The following is a 16,574-nucleotide window of genomic DNA, read 5'->3' as shown; positions in this document are numbered from 1 at the left end:
TATAACTTAAACCAATAAGAATACAATGCTGTGCCCAATACACCAAATAAAGTACATAAATGTCCTTGAAAAGAAAGAAAATCCCATATTGTACAATTGCATATCTGTTGTAGAGGTATCCCACATATACGGCTCCATATTTTCAGAACACTAATCTTAGAGCTATCACAGCTCTAATCTATGTGAGTACCATACCAAGTGGGATATCTCTTCAACATGTATACAGTTATACACTATGGAAATTTTCTCTTTTCTATTTGAGGTTACAAGAAGGAACTTTTCAAGGACAATCATCTATTTTATATGCTGTATAGTGCAAGGTGTTGCATTCTTTTTATTTAACTGCATCTCTGGACTAAACTTTAAAAACAGCTGCTTAACAGTGTTGTCATAACAACTTAAAGGGACATTAAATACTAGATAGAATTATACATTCATAGAAAAGATTAGTCTAAGAATAACATGTATATGTATTTTTTAAAGGTTCATTAGCTGTTTAAATATTGACATAATAAGTGTAAACTTTTAGTGTCTATAAAACAATGGGAGCTGCCATGTTGTAACTTAGGTTACCTTCTCTGCTGTGGCCAATTAGAGACAGTTATAAATGGGTCACTAGACTGTGCAGCCAATGGCTGTGTGGAATATAACAGTGTTCCCCACTTCCACCAGGAACTGAAAAGCTCAGAATTTCAGAATGAAATTACAGAAAAATGCGACAAAATAAATAATGAAAGTATATTGCAGAGTTGTTTTTATATATACGATTTATCATTTTATATTACCATCACAAAGTGTTTAATGTCCCTTTAATAAGTAAATATAGAGAATGCTATCTTACCGCAAGCACTTTGATGGTCATGTGATTTTGAAATGAAGATTCAGTTCTGTGATTCTCTGTTAAAGTCAAACCATATTATTAGAAGTTATTTTCTGTAGACTGTTCATTTTTTGTTAAATAAAGGGCTCTGTAAAACTAAAATACATCATCATAACAAAAGAGCATGGGTGCAATGAAATGTTAAATAGACGCATTTTTACAATATACTTCCATTAGAAAAAACAAAAACAAAATTATGCTTACCTGATCATTTCTTTTCTTTCGTGGGGAGGAGAGTCCACTGCTTCATTCATCACTTGTGGGAAATAAGAACATGGTCACCAGGAGGAGGCAAAGACACCCCAGCCAAAGGTTTAAATACCTTCCCCACTTCCCTCATCCCCCAGTCATTCTGCCAAGGGAACAAGGAACAGTAGGAGAAATATCAGGTTATAAATGGTGCCAGAAGAACAAAAATAAATTTAGGTCTGCCCACCGGGGAACGGGCGGGTGCAGTGGACTCTCCTCTCCACGATGGAAATTAAATTATCAGGTAAGCATAATTTATGTTTTCCATCTAAAGGGGAGGAGAGTCCACTGCTTCATTCATCACTTGTGGGAACAAATACCCAAGCTCTAGAGGACACTGAATGAAGAAAACAGGAGGGTAAAGGAGGCAGAACCTATACTTAGGGCACCACTGTCTGCAGAACCTTTCTCCCAAAAGCTGCTTCCGCCGAAGCAAAAACGTCAAATTTGTAAAATTTTGCAAAAGTATGTTAGGATGACGAGTTGGCCGCCTTACAAATCTGCTCCATAGAAGCCTCATTCTTAAAGGCCCAAGAAGAGGCCACAACTCTAGTCGAGTGAGCCGTAATCCTTTTAGGAGGCTTGTGTACCGCTGTCTCATAAGCCAGACGGATCATACCCAAAAAGATAGAGAAGTTGCAGAGGCCCTCTGCGCCTTCCAGAGTACACAACGAATAAAGACGACGTCTGTCTGAACTCCTTCGTGGCTTGAAGATAAAACTTCAAGGCCCGAACCACATCCAGATTATGAAGTAACCTTTCCTTCGAAGAGGAAGTGTTAGGACACAAGGAAGGACCCACTATTTCCTGGTTAATGTTACGACAACACTACCTTGGGCAGGAATCCCAAAATGGTTCACAGAACGGCTTTGTCAGCATGAAAAACTAAGTAAGGAGGCTCAAATTGTAAGGCTGCCAACTCAGAGACTCTGCAGTGCCGATGCAATAGCCAATAACAACAGGACCTTCCATGAGAGAATCTTAATGTCCAGGGCATGCATAGGCTCAAACGGAGCCCTCTGCAAAACCTTAAGCACAAAGTTTAAGCTCCAGGGAGGAGCCAGATACCTGAAGACCAGTCTAATCCTAACCAGAGCCTGAACAAAGGACTGAATGTCAGGAAGCTCTGCAAGCTTCTTATGAAACAGTACCGATAAAGCCAAGATCTGTTCTCTTAGGGAACTGGTGGAAAGACCCTTATCAAGACCATCCTGGAGAAAGGCCAAAATCCTGGATACCTTGACCTTGTGCCATGGTTATCCTCGTTCCTCACACCAGGACAAGTAGGTCCTCCACACCTTGCGGTAGATGCGTCTAGTGACCGGCTTCCTGTCCTGGACGAGTGTGTCGATCACTCTCTCCGAAAAACCTCTTTTGGCTATGTTAGGGGTAATATGAACCTGACGGCAGCCATCTTGTTCCGCGCAGCCATTTTGTGATAATAACATCCATTTTGTAATGAATAGACTTTATTATAGCAGTTATTATGTAGTGAGAACTATGCTGATGTTAGTAAGAATTGTATTAGTATTACTGGCCTTGCAAATGTTCCTGGCAAGGCGCCTGGAAGTCTGTTATCTAGGTAAGATGGCCAAACGTCCTTGCTTTAGGCTGAAATATGCGCACAGATATATTTTTGCTACTGTCATAAGAAACACTCCTTCATACTCCTCTTTTTCTCATGTATTTTTGTAAGCTTCTGTTGTTCATGAAATATGGTACGCGATGACGCGGTCCTAACGTGTCATCCCCTTAACCCTGTATACTGTTATAAGAAAGGCTTGCACTGTGCAATAAACAGAATTGGCTTTCGATCATAATGCTGCGTGGTCTGAGTCATTCTAAGGGGCCCTTATCAGGTAATCTACATATGCCTCAGGTGGTACACTAGGCCCCAGGCTTTGGCCTGCACTGACACCCCCCAGTGGGATTTTACACCTTACAGGCTAAGACTAGACGTTCAATCTCCACGCATTCAGCCTCAGAGAATCGAGATTTTGATGTAGAAAAGGACCTTGAACTAGCAGATCCTTGGGACAAGGTAACTTCCACTGCGGATATGACAACATCACCACTAGATCCGCAAACCATGTCCTCCGCGGCCACGACAGAGCAATCAAAATAGCCGAAGTTTGCTCCTGCTTAATGCAGGCCACTACTCGAGGTAGAAGAAGAGGCAACGGTGGAAATATGTAGATTAGGTTGAAGTCCCAGGGTACCGCCAAGGCATCTATCAGTTCAGCCTGGGGATCCCTGGATCACAACCCGTATTGGAGTAGCTTGTAATTGAGTCTGGACACCATGAGATCTATTTCCAGCATCCCCCATCTGCTGCAGATCTCCGCAAACATCTTGGGATTGAGAAACCATTTTCCTGGATGAAACGTCTGTCTGTTTAGAAAATCCGCTTCCCAGTTGTCCACATCCGGAATGTGGATCGCTGAGAGCAAACAATTGTGAGTCTCTGCCCATTCCAGAATCCGAGATACTTCCCTTATTGCTAGGGAGCTTCTCGTCCACCCCGTGGTGGTTTATGTAATCCACCGAGGTAATGTTGTCCGATTGGAATCGGATGAATTGGTACGACCCCAGAGGGGGCCAAGCCTTCAGAGCGTTGAATATCACTCGAAGCTCCAGAATATTTATAGGTAGACTCAATCCCTCTCGAGTCCATCTGCCTTGTGCCTTTCTGGCACCCCAAACGGCTCCCCATCCTGATAGACTTGCATCCATGGTTACAATCTCCCAGGATGGTCTCAGGAAGGAAGTCCCCTTAGACAACTGACCTGGTCGGGTCCACCAAGACAGGGACTCCCTCACTGGTCTGTCCAGAGATATCTGTTGGGACAAATCTGAATGATCGCCTTTCCATTGTCTCAACATGCACAGTTGAAGAGGTCTGAGATGGAACCTGGCGAAAGGAATGACATCTATGCTAGATACCATAAGCCTGATTACCTCCATACACTTGGCCACAGATGCTCTGGAGGATGTCTGCAGGGCTAGACAGACGCAAGCTTGCAACGTCTCTGGTCTGTCAGAAATATCTTCATTGCTGAAGAATCTAGTATCGTACCCAGGAACTCCACCCTGTTGCTGGGGACCAATTAACTCTTTTCTTCATTTATCTTCCACCCGTGGGATCGAAGTAGGAGGAGAGCTCTCGAATGATACTCCGCCAGACTGTAGGGCCGTAGCCAGACCAAACGGAAGGGCCACAAACTGGAAGTGCTGGTCCAGGAAGGCGAACCTTAGAAACTTGAAGTGCTCCTCGTGGATTGGAACATGAAGGTAAGCATCCTTTAGGTCTATGGTCGTCATGAATTGTCCCTCTTGAACCAGGAGCAAAATTGACCTGATCGTCTCCATCTTGAACGATGGAACTAACAGAAACCTGTTTAGAGCCTTTATGTCCGGTAGTGGATGAAACGTGCCCTCATTCTTTGGGACCACGAAAAGGTTTGAATGCCACCCCAGACCTCTCTCTGCTGGGGGGACTGGGACGATAACTCAGAGAGCTGAGAGATCCTTCACACACCCCAGTAAGGAGTCTCTCTTTTCTGGTCTTGAAGAAATATTTGATAGGAGGAACCTGCATCTGGGCGGACACAATTTGAAACCTATCCTGTACCCCTGGGCGACAACCTCCAGGACCCAAGGGTCTGCAACGTCTTCCCTCCAGGATCCGCAAAAAGATAGTCTGCCCCCTACCTGGTCCAAGGACGGGTCGGGGGTCGCCCCTTCATGCCGACTTTGAATCGGTAGGCTTCTTGTTTTGCTTGGACTTATTCCAAGAGTTTGCTGGCTTCCAAAATCCCTTGCACTGCTCGGATTTTGCGGAAGGCTGTTGGCATTGAGACTTGTCCGCACGAAAGGGACGAAAAGTAGATCCCTTAGGTTTGGCTTTCTTATCCTGAGGTAAGTAGGCACCCTTGCCACCCGTGACCATAGATATAATAGAATCCAGGCCCAGGCCAAACAAAACCTTCCCCTTGAATGGTAGGGAAAGCAAGCGAGACTTAGATGTCATGTCAGCAGGCCACGATTTTAGCCACAGAGCCCTGCGAGCTAAAACAGAAAACCCTGACGTCTTAGCATTCAGGTGAATAATCTGCACGTTAGCATCACAAATGAATGAATGCTCTACCCTAAAGGCTTTGAGTCGATCCAAAATCTCATAGAGGGGGGGTCTCCACCTTGACCATTGCTGAGTGCGTCACACCAATAGGTAGCCGACTGCCGCCACCGGTTGGAAAGTGAACCGGCATTTGGAACATCTTCCGCAATGGCTCCATCTTTTTATCCATGGGTTCCTTAAAAGAGGAGCTATGCTCAAGCAGAATGGTCGTTCTCTTAGCGAGCGTGGAGATAGCACCATCCACCTTAGGGACGGCACCACACAGTTCAAGCTGCGCGGGGAAAAGCTTCTTAAAAGAAGACAAGGGAGAAAAGGGCAAAACCAGGTTTCTCACATTCATTAACAATGTTCGCCATTTTTATAGGAACCGGGAAGGCCTGGGGCACTACCCTGTCTTCGTAAACCCTATCCAGTTAAGGGATCGAAGGTTCCTCAGGGAGTTTCGGTTCCAGAACCTCCAGCGTAGCAAGCACTTCCTTCAGCAGGAAACGCAAATGTTCCATCTTAAATTTGAAATCTGGTTCCTCCGTGGACAGAGGCCTAGAAGTAGCCGATTCCGACTCAGAAGCGACATCCTCTGATAAGTCGGAGTTGTCCTCAGCGGATAATCTGTCAGAGATATCCAGCAGAGTCGAAGACCCCCGAGACGGATAGCAGTGCGGTACCTTCTGCTTGCGCTTAGTAGGACGAAGCATTGCATTTATGGCCATTTTTATAAGTGTGAATTCAGATATATTGACATTATCAAGTATCAGTTTTTGTTTAACTGATCGCTACAACTGTATTGACTTGGTGTGCCTCACAGACTTATTGGAACACGTTTGGTTTACGTGCCGATTGTTGCAGTTTTAACTGTAAGTACGGATATTTATATTATAACCGGCTGATGATGTTACACTAAAAAGGAGTCTCCTTTTCCACATATATGAGCCACTGCATATAGGAGCCGTCACTGTGAGATATCGGCATTTAACTCCTATGGTTTTCATTGGGACATTACCTGCCATCCGTGGGAATCTTCATTTTTATGACAGTTTGTTTTAGATTGTATTTGTTCTATCATAGATTTTTGTTTAGTTTTTATGTTTTACTGAATACATTTTGCAATTTATCGATTTTGAGACATTGTTTTTTTAAAATAAGGTCGACCTTATGTGTGTTATATTTAAATTTTTACTTTCTAGTTAATTAAATTGAATTTATTGTAGCCAGCACCTTCTTTTGTTTAAGGTAATCTAGGTCCCATTAGATGTTAGACCCCTTCACCAGTTTTATTTTCTTGACTCATATAGCCCCTGTGGTTAATCTTCTGCATTGTCTTGTGAGCGCATAATATTATTTACCCATATATTTACCCTTATATTTATCTATATATTGGTATACTATATTCTCTTTATCCATTTATGCTACACTTAAGCTTTTTTAGCGCTTTCTAGATATTTAGTTTTATTATCGCATTTATGGCCACAGAAACTGCCGTCTGCAACTGAACGGCAAAGTCTGGGGGTCAAAGGGCCCCTCCCGCAGGAGGATTAGTAGTGCCCTGGGGAACTGCTTGTGTAATCTAAGATGCTTGTAGAGAACGCACCTCGCGGGGCTGGGAACCCTCAGAGGAGGACGGCTCAGTCGTACTGAATACTTTATTCTTTTTTGAAGTAGTAATATTGTCATAACATGTGGAACAGAGCTGTAACGGCGGTTCCATCGGAACCTCCTCACAGTATACACAGTTAGTAGGTTAAGCTAAAGAAGGAGTATCCTCCAACAAAGAGTCCTCCATAGCTTGCGCCTATATTACGGACTTGATTATCGATTAAATGGCACCTTTATATCCCAATGGCCTGGGCACTCACCACCTCATATGACCCGGACTACAAGAAACAGCTTTCGTCTCCGAACACAGGTCGAGAAAGAGGAAGTTACTGAGGCCACACCCAGTCACATGGAGTGCCATGCAGGACCGCCTCTGGACTGAGCAAGAGGCACGCCAAAAAATCCTGCCTCAATCTCTAACTGTTCCACACTGACAGAGCCTCATCTCACACAAGTGCAGCAAAAAACACAATAAACATTATGTATATTAAAATCCTCCCTGTTCCATAACCCCCTTCCGAGGGTATTACCATAGATTCTATACAGATAAAAGGAGTCACACTGTGACCATGTCTTCTTGCGTTATCACACACACACATTATATATATATATATATATATATATATATATATATATATATAAAATCAGAGAAAGAATTTATGTGGCAGGAGCGCAGGGTAAAAAACTCCCTGACACCTCTATCACACAAAGTACACCCTTACCGGCACAGGACCATGAATGCTAAAATATTAAATCAGATACAGATCACACCTTGTTGCAAGAAAAAATATATATTTAATAACAAATTAAATTAGAACAAAACACAACAATATCTAAATATGCCTAATAGTAAGAAATACCACTATAGCGATGAAAATAAAATAAATAATAATGTCCAAAGCGGAGGAATAAGTAACACATATATAACTTCTCCAAGGATTCCTTAAAGTAGGAAATTGCTGAAAAAAATCTTCAGAGCTCTCAAAAAAGGCCTTAAATTGAAGATAGCAGTATATCCCAATTGCGGTAAATTAAAGTCCCAAATTTGCAACATTCAGGTATTAGAAGATAGATAATCCCTTAGTATTCTTGTAGGAATATCTTAACAAGCACAAAACACAGCTGTCATGGTTGCACAGTGATAAACAAAGCAATCGTCAGAAAGCAAGAAGCAAACAGTGCAGTCTCCCCCAGTAGTGTTATAACAGTCCTTGCAAAGCGGATGCTAGTTTAGGCAGGGTTAGTGTAAAAAGATTGAAAGTTCTCACCCTTTAATATCCAGGATACGATATCCCTCAGATGGTGCTGCTCGATAACAGTGCTGGTGGATTACTTACCCAACCCTCCTGACAATATCACAACTCCTACTTCTGGGAGGCCTGTTGCCTGTTGCTGAAACACGTGACGTGCTCATCCGTTTACCGTGTATTGGAATTTGTAGCTGGTTGTTGCAAAGTAGTACCGCAGTATTTAGCAGGCTCCCTGGAGGTCTCAATCAAAGTAAACTCCGTTTGGATAATTATAGCTGCCGCTCCTGCTACGTACGTTTCACCCCTCACAGCATGGGGCTTCTTCCGGCAATGGCTATTGACATCACTATTAGGTGACGCTATTTATTAGCATAATCTCTCCGCCTCCGAGTGAAGTTTGAAGAGTCATAATAATAACATTTATTTGTTTCTATTTATTGGCAACAAATATAAACATCTCTAAGTGGCATTTATAGTGGTTCTTATCTATACCTGTTTGCAAAATTTTAATGCAATAGATCAAATGATTTAAAAAAGGGGGGGGTTGTATTTTAGCATTTAATTCATATTTTATTTATTAATGGCACCTCTGCATAAATTTAAGTATATTCTACAATAGATATGTTTGAAAGCTCAGAGTTATTAGATGTGATTTCAACATCAATCAATTAAAAAAAAATATTTGTCCTTCAATAAAGGATAAGTAAAGACTAAGGTAAATCTCTAGTTCTTCCATTCATTTAATTATTTATAAAATAAGAAAGACAGAGGATAAATGTGTTAAGTGTCCGATCATAAATTTTATTTATGAAGAGGTTGGTTTCCTCAAAAATATAAAATAATTGATGAATAAATAGTTAGATGCTGGGAGTTTAAACGCCTAAAAAGGGGGCAAAGTTAATCTCCTCATTCATGCCATTCGGTTTCAAAGAACCTAAATTATATATCCATTTGCACTCCTTTTGTAACAGCAAATTATCCCAGTTACCACCTCTTACATTTAAATTCACTCTTTCCAAACCCCTAAATCTTAGGGTTGATTCATCACTATTATGATTGAAATAGAAATGTCTGGCTACACTACTAGTTTTAATAAGTTTATGTTTAATGTCTCTCTTGTGTTCTTTTATCCTTTCTCTAAGCTCACGATAGGTTTTACCTATATAGTAAATTGGGCACTCACACTGTACCATATACACGACTCCCTCTGTTTTACATGTTATATGTCCTCTAATCTTGTGTGTTTTGCCATTAATGTCACAAAATATGTCACCCCTTAATAGGTTCTCACATACTGAGCATTTAGTACATTTAAAGTTCCCCTCTCTATTTTTAAATTTCTTAAGCCAATTCTTTTGTTCATTATCAGTAAATAAACTGCCCACTAGTGTGTCTCTCAAATTCGGTGCTCTTTTCGCTGACATGCTAGGTTTTTCCCCTACCATTTTTTCTATTGATTTGTCTAGGGTTAAAACATGCCAGTGTTTAGATAGGATAGATTTTATTGTTTCCCATTTATCATTGTAAGTGCTGATGAACCTAATTGTATTTTCATCCTTTTTGTCTCTGGGGTCATAGAGTAACTTTTCTCTATCACTGTCTCTGGCTTTACAGTAGGCCTGTTTCAATATTTTTGGAGGGTAGCCTCTTTCTTTAAATCTTGTTTCTAGGGCTCTCGCTTCCATTTTAAAGCTATCTATGCTCGTGCAATTTCTGCGGTGACGCAGGTATTGCCCCTGTGGGATATTTTTAATTAGGTGTGGCAGGTGATGACTGTCGGCATGTAATAAGGCATTAGCTGCAGTACTTTTGCGGAAAGTTTCTGTCGTAATAATATTGCCCTCCTTTTTAATATTTAGATCCAGGAATGCTACTTCATCAGTACTCCAAGTGTATGTGAATTTTAAATTAAATGAATTATTATTCAGTCATGATATAAAATCTTGGAGTTGGATAACTGATCCCTCCCAAAACATTATAATGTCATCAATAAATCTTAGCCAAACGCTAATATGGCTTAAATCGAGGTTTGAGGCATCCAGGACAATATCTCTCTCCCAAGCTCCTAAATATAAACAGGCATAAGTGGGAGCACAGCATGTTCATAATATTTATTTTGGAAGATAAATAAGTTATGTGTCAAAACAAATCTAAGGAGGTCTAGTACAAACTCAGTGTGTTTCACGTATTTTGGTCCCCTTTCCTCCAGGAATCTTTTAATCTGGGAAATACCATGTTCGTGGGGGATTGAAGAATACAGTTATTCCACATTTTACTATTTACATTTATTCCATTTACTTTCTTAAGTACATCAAGAGTGTCCTGAATGTATGATGGAAGAGAACTCAAAAATGGTCTCAGACAGTAATCAACATATGTGGAGATATTTTCAGTAAGTGAATTTATCCCTGCTATTATTGGTCTACCTGGTATAGGAACAATCTTTTTATGTATTTTGGGGATGGTATAGAATGTGGCTGTTATTGGGAATTTTTTATTTAAATAATCAAATTCTTTCTTATTTATTAGGCCTTCATCCTTGGCTTGCTTTAAGATAGTAGATAACTGTAATTTATAGTCATCTGTTGGATTACTTTTAGTGGGTCTTATCGTTAAGTTGTTTTTTACATTCCATCAGATAATCACGTGTATTGAGAATTACCACATTTCCCCCTTTGTCCGAAGGTTTTATGACTATAGATGTGTCACTTTGTAAATCTTTAATTGCTTTTCTTTCCTCACATGACAGATTATCACTGGATCTGGTAGTATTGATTTTTAAAATATCATTCTCAACTAATTTAACAAAGTTAAGCACTGATGGGACCATTGAGAGAGATGGCATATATTCTGATTTCTTTGCCAAATTACTAAAACCTATATGTTCAGGTTCTTCAGATGGTATATCAGATTCCGTGCTAGTCCAGTTTTCCAGTAGTAGTCTGTCATGCATAACAAGTATTTGCAGCTTGTTTTTTGTCCTGATGTAACTTCCTAAGAATTACCTTTCTTGCAAATAAATGAACATCTTTCACTGTGGTGAATCTGTCACAAGTGTTTGTGGGGGCAAAAGATAGCCCTCGTTCGAGTACCTTCATTTGTACTTCAGAAATCTTTTTTTGTGACAAATTAACCACTTTGATGTCAGCAAAAATTTTGCAAACAGGTATAGATAAGAACCACTATAAATGCCACTTAGTGATGTTTATATTTGTTGCCAATAAATAGAAACAAATAAATATGTTTATTATTATGACTCTTCAAACTTCACTTGGAGGCGGAGAGATTATGCTAATAAATAGCGTCACCTAATAGTGACGTCAATAGCCATTGCCGGAAGAATCCCCATGCTGTGAGGGGTGAAACGTACGTAACAGGAGAGGCAGCTATAATTATCCAAACGGAGTTTACTTTGATTGAGACCTCCAGGGAGCCTGCTAAATACTGCGGTACTACTTTGCAACAACCAGCTACAAATTCCAATACACGGTAAACGGATGAGCACGTCACGTGTTTCAGCAACAGGCAACAGGCCTCCCAGAAGTAGGAGTTGTGATATTGTCAGGAGGGTTGGGTAAGTAATCCACCAGAACTGTTATCGAGCAGCACCATCTGAGGGATATCGTATCCTGGATATTAAAGGGTGAGAACTTTCAATCTTCTTACACTAACCCTGCCTAAACTAGCATCCGCTTTGCAAGGACTGTTATAACACTACTGGGGGAGACTGCACTGTTTGCTTCTTGCTTTCTGACGATTGCTTTGTTTATCACTGTGCAATCATGACAGCTGTGTTTTGTGCTTGTTAAGATATTCCTACAAGAATACTAAGGGATTATCTATCTTCTAATACCTGAATGTTGCAAATTTGGGACTTTAATTTACCGCAATTGGGATATACTGCTATCTTCAATTTAAGGCCTTTTTTGAGAGCTCTGAAGATTTTTTTCAGCAATTTCCTACTTTAAGGAATCCTTGGAGAAGTTTTATATTTGTTACTTATTCCTCCGCTTTGGACATAATTATTTATTTTATTTTCATCGCTATAGTGGTATTTCTTACTATTAGGCATATTTAGATATTGTTGTGTTTTGTTCTAATTTAATTTGTTATTAAACATATATTTTTTCTTGCAACAAGGTGTGATCTGTATCTGATTTAATATTTTAGCATTCATGGTCCTGTGCCGGTAAGGGTGTACTTTGTGTGATAGAGGTGTCAGGGAGTTTTTTACCCTGCGCTCCTGCCACATAAATTCTTTCTCCGATTTAATTTAATATATTTATCACCCCTGAGCACTGCTCACCTGCATATTTCTTAATTGTAAGCAGGTGGGTATTGACCGGAACTCTTCTCCTACTGTTTCTGATATATATATATATATATATATATATATATATATATATATATATATATATATATATATCCTTTCCAGCTCTCCTTGTTAATAGAAGAAATGCTGCACTCACCGGTCTTGTTGTAGAAAGTTTCTTTTATTGCAAACAAATGACAATATATATCACATAAATACCCCAGACGTTTCGGTGCGCCTCTGGCACCTTTCTCAATGGGCTTGCTTTCCAATCCTCTGACTGATTGTTTTGTCAGAGGATTGGAAAGCAAGCCCATTGAGAAAGGTGCCAGAGGCACACCGAAACGTCTGGGGTATTTATGTGATATATATTGTCATTTGTTTGCAATAAAAGAAACTTTCTACAACAAGACCGGTGAGTGCAGCATTTCTTCTATTAACAAGTAGAGCTGGAAAGGATATGTATTGTTTATGCAGCACCACGGCAATTGGACTGGGTTTAATGGAGTGCACCTTATCTTGAATTTGTATATATATATATATATATATATATATATATATATATATATATATATATATATATATATATATATATATATATATATATATATATATATATATATATATATATATATATATATATATATATTAGGGTTGCACCGATACCATTCTTTTAAGACTGAGTACAAGTACCGATACTTGTTTTCAAATACTTGCCGATACCAATTACTGATACTTATTTTTTACTGAAATATCATAAATATAATTTCTTTGAATCGTATTAGAAGTGTATCGACTCTGGTGCAATAAACAATGTGTCGGTTTGTTGAAAAAAGTTTCCCTGCGTGGTTCTGGTGTTAAATAGTGTCTCTCCAAAAATATGTGAACAAATAATTAAACAAAAACAAAAAGCTGACTCTCAAAATTCCTCAAGGACAATTTTATAAAAACTTCTAATACGATTCAAAGAAATTATATTTATGATATTTTGGTAAATCCATACACATTCTATCACAGTGTATACACACTTTAAATCACAGTTTATACTCACAGCTCTTTTAGAGCGCTCCCCACACCCACCCCTATTCGCACATTTCTATACATCTGATATTGGGAGCATATCAGATTTGGGGAAGCTAGTTGAGTCCTATCTACATATCACTCCACACTTTCCTTTTCTTACTTTTTTTTTACTGTCATGTGACAGTTTACCAAGCACAATACAGACTAACTATTTAAGATTCCTTCTTTATAATTATGAAGGACTGTAACTCAAAAGACATTATGAAATAATAAAACAGTTTTATTTGTCACAAAGTTCACAGAACATGTTTATAAATAAAAATATTACAATAAAATATATTAATAACAGCAATAAATAACAAATATAAAATTACAACCAACCAAAAGTGCAATACAGTAAAAAATAGAACAGTGCACTGTTTAATCATGGGGAACAACACTATGGGCTAGATTACATTTGACTGGCAAGCTTTACCAATGATCTCATTACATGTCCTACTCCATTAAAGTCTATGGAATTGGAAATGTGAACAGAGCATTGGTAAAGCTTACCAATCAAATGTAATCTAAATCTAGTCCTATAATTGTTGGATGAGTGTTCATTGGAATTAACTTAATTTGTCCTATGAGTACTCTTCCTGCAATTATTTAATCTAAGGGTATGGATGTTCCTCAGAGTACAGTATGTTTTGAACATAATTGTGCAAGATGAGAACTAGCAGTAAAAAAGGCAATCAAGCAATAAGAATAGTTTTTCAAAACTTAGTGGCAGGTTCTTTTTAAGGAACAGAACAGAAGCATCTCTGCATGTTCAGCTATTAGTCTGTTTTTGCTATCAGTAAGGAGGTTAGACTCTAAGTTAAACAGTCTTTCACTTTCCACACTACTGCATGGGGCAGAAAGATATTTTTGGGCCATTTTAGCCAGTGCTAGAAATCTCAGTATATTAACTGCCCAGTACTTCAGGGGTTTGTCTGAACGAGGTACAGTGATCCTACAATAATACAAATAACAACAATTTGTATTGGCAGAACAATAGTAATTTTTAGTTTAGTCTCCACTCCAGCTTAAAATAATATATATTAATATATATAAAATAAAACGATCTTACCAGAATCAACGCCATGGAACAGGAACACGGCCCTTCAAGTGTGACAGGTTAGTAGCATCGCTCCTGACATGGACTTGAGAGAATAAAAGCAGGCAGCGAAACTCGTCAACGCCGATTGCCTAAGCTGTTAATATGAGTCGGGATGGTTTCGCAGAAGAACTCCCCCTGCATCTCCCTCCCCCTGCATCTTCGGACTCTAACTTTCACTCATGTTCTCACTGAGAGGTTGACAGGGCTACTTAAAACTCCAGTCCCATTGCAAAGAGTACTACCCATAAGAGACTACTCCAAATCTTCCGACACTTCTCTGACAACCTCCTGTGACGAAAGGCAAAGACTGACTGGGGGATGAGGGAAGTGGGGGAGGTATTTAAGCCTTTGGCTGGGGTGTCTTTGCCTCCTCCTTGTGGACAGGTTCTTATTTCCCACAAGTGATGAATGAAGCAGTGGACTCTCCTCCCCTTTAGATGGAAATATTACGGTTTCAGCAGCATACACACATATGCTGCCTGTGACTAGAGGATCAGAAGTCAAACATCATGCCTGCTCAGACAGCTGATGGTGGTGTGTAGTCACTGCTGACTCTCTGAGAAGATGCAGTGTTTTAATGCTGGTGCACGGGGCAGTGAGGTAAGGGGAGAATACCTCATTATCTTATCTAATTATTTGCATGAAGCTCTCTTCATATTCTTTATTACTATTTGCTCAAAGGCCAATACTTAGGGCCAGATTCTCAAGTTCTCTGAGCTGGTGAGATTCTATAAGAATGATCACCAACCCTTCTATTTCCATGGTGAAATTCTATAAAGCCAAGGTATCTCGCTAAGGGGCGTATAATACATTTTCGTATGGGAAGGATATGCATATATTACAAAACTGCGTAATTAAATTCATAATTTAAAAATTATACAAAACGAGTAATTGAACCATTCACACAAAAATAGGCAGGATTTTTTTTTTTTTTTTTTCAAGGTGCATCAAAAATCGTAAGAAAATTGTTCCCCAAAAATCGTATTTGATAGAAAACGTAAATTTTGTATGTAAATTACGCAAGAATAAAACATATTAAATATGCATAGCGTAAATCGTAATTTAAGTCTACTGAATGCGCAAAATGGCTGAACATGGGCATTTCATGGACGTATATAAAATTGTCTCTCAAATCCTAGCATAATTCTATAAACCTTTTTGCACTACAGTTCTCGTTAAAAAGTGGAGAGTTTTTACTAAAATACTCAAAACACCAATTATTCTGAAAGGAAAACCTATGCAAACGAAAATTACAGCGAATTTAAGGTACAGAGTACTGAAAACAGTGTAATTTAATTTGCATTAAACATAATATTCAAGTTTTAAAACACGCCAGTACTCTTCAAACATTTACCTAGCAGAGAGCTCTCATTATTTGTATGGGAGACATCTCGCCACTTGCAGGGACAGTCCCTTTTATAGAATTCCATGATGGCTGCCCCTGTAAGTGTTGCTATGGAAAACCGCATCTAGACCTGCAAGTTTTATAGAAAATCGACCCCTTAGAGAAAACAATGGAAATAGAACATTTTAGTGTCTTAGTCTACTGGAAGCATTTATTTATCTCACCTTTTTTATATGTTTTTTTTTTACCAGAACTTAAAAGGGACACTCAAGTCAAAATTAAACTTTCATGATTCAGATAGAGCAGCAATTCACTTCCATTAACAAAAGGTGCACAGTCTTTTTGTATTTACACTTTTTGTGCCACAAGTTCCTACTGAGCATGTGCAAGAATTCACAGAATATACATATATGCATTTGTGATTGGCTGATGGTTGTCACATGATGCAGTGAAAGTGGAAGTAGACATAACTAAATTTGTCAGAAAAACATCAACTAATCATTTGAAGTTCATACTAAGTGCTACTGCATTGTCTTGTTATCATGCATTCGTTAATTATACAAATCTACTGTATTTACTGGTCCTTTAAGTTCAGAAATGTTCAGTATAGGTTGGGATAAAATAAGCAAAATCAGCTGTTTCA

General features: G+C 39.1%; 1 protein-coding gene across 3 annotated transcripts in view; it reads right to left on the bottom strand.

The window, feature by feature from the left end:
* Positions 1-16,574, bottom strand: part of LOC128649606 (anoctamin-10) — a 148,982-nt gene that overhangs the window by 45,316 nt on the left and 87,092 nt on the right. For all 3 annotated transcript variants that reach the window (XM_053702982.1, XM_053702967.1, XM_053702974.1), the window contains exon 7: positions 842-897. In XM_053702982.1, the coding sequence (XP_053558957.1) occupies positions 842-897 (56 nt within the window). The remainder of the gene's footprint in view (positions 1-841; positions 898-16,574) is intronic.

This window comes from Bombina bombina, chromosome 1 (assembly GCF_027579735.1).
Source record: "Bombina bombina isolate aBomBom1 chromosome 1, aBomBom1.pri, whole genome shotgun sequence".
Classification (NCBI taxonomy): Eukaryota; Metazoa; Chordata; class Amphibia; order Anura; family Bombinatoridae; genus Bombina; species Bombina bombina.
Note: the sequence above shows the minus strand (reverse complement) of the source record. Positions and strands in the feature narration are given on the sequence as shown.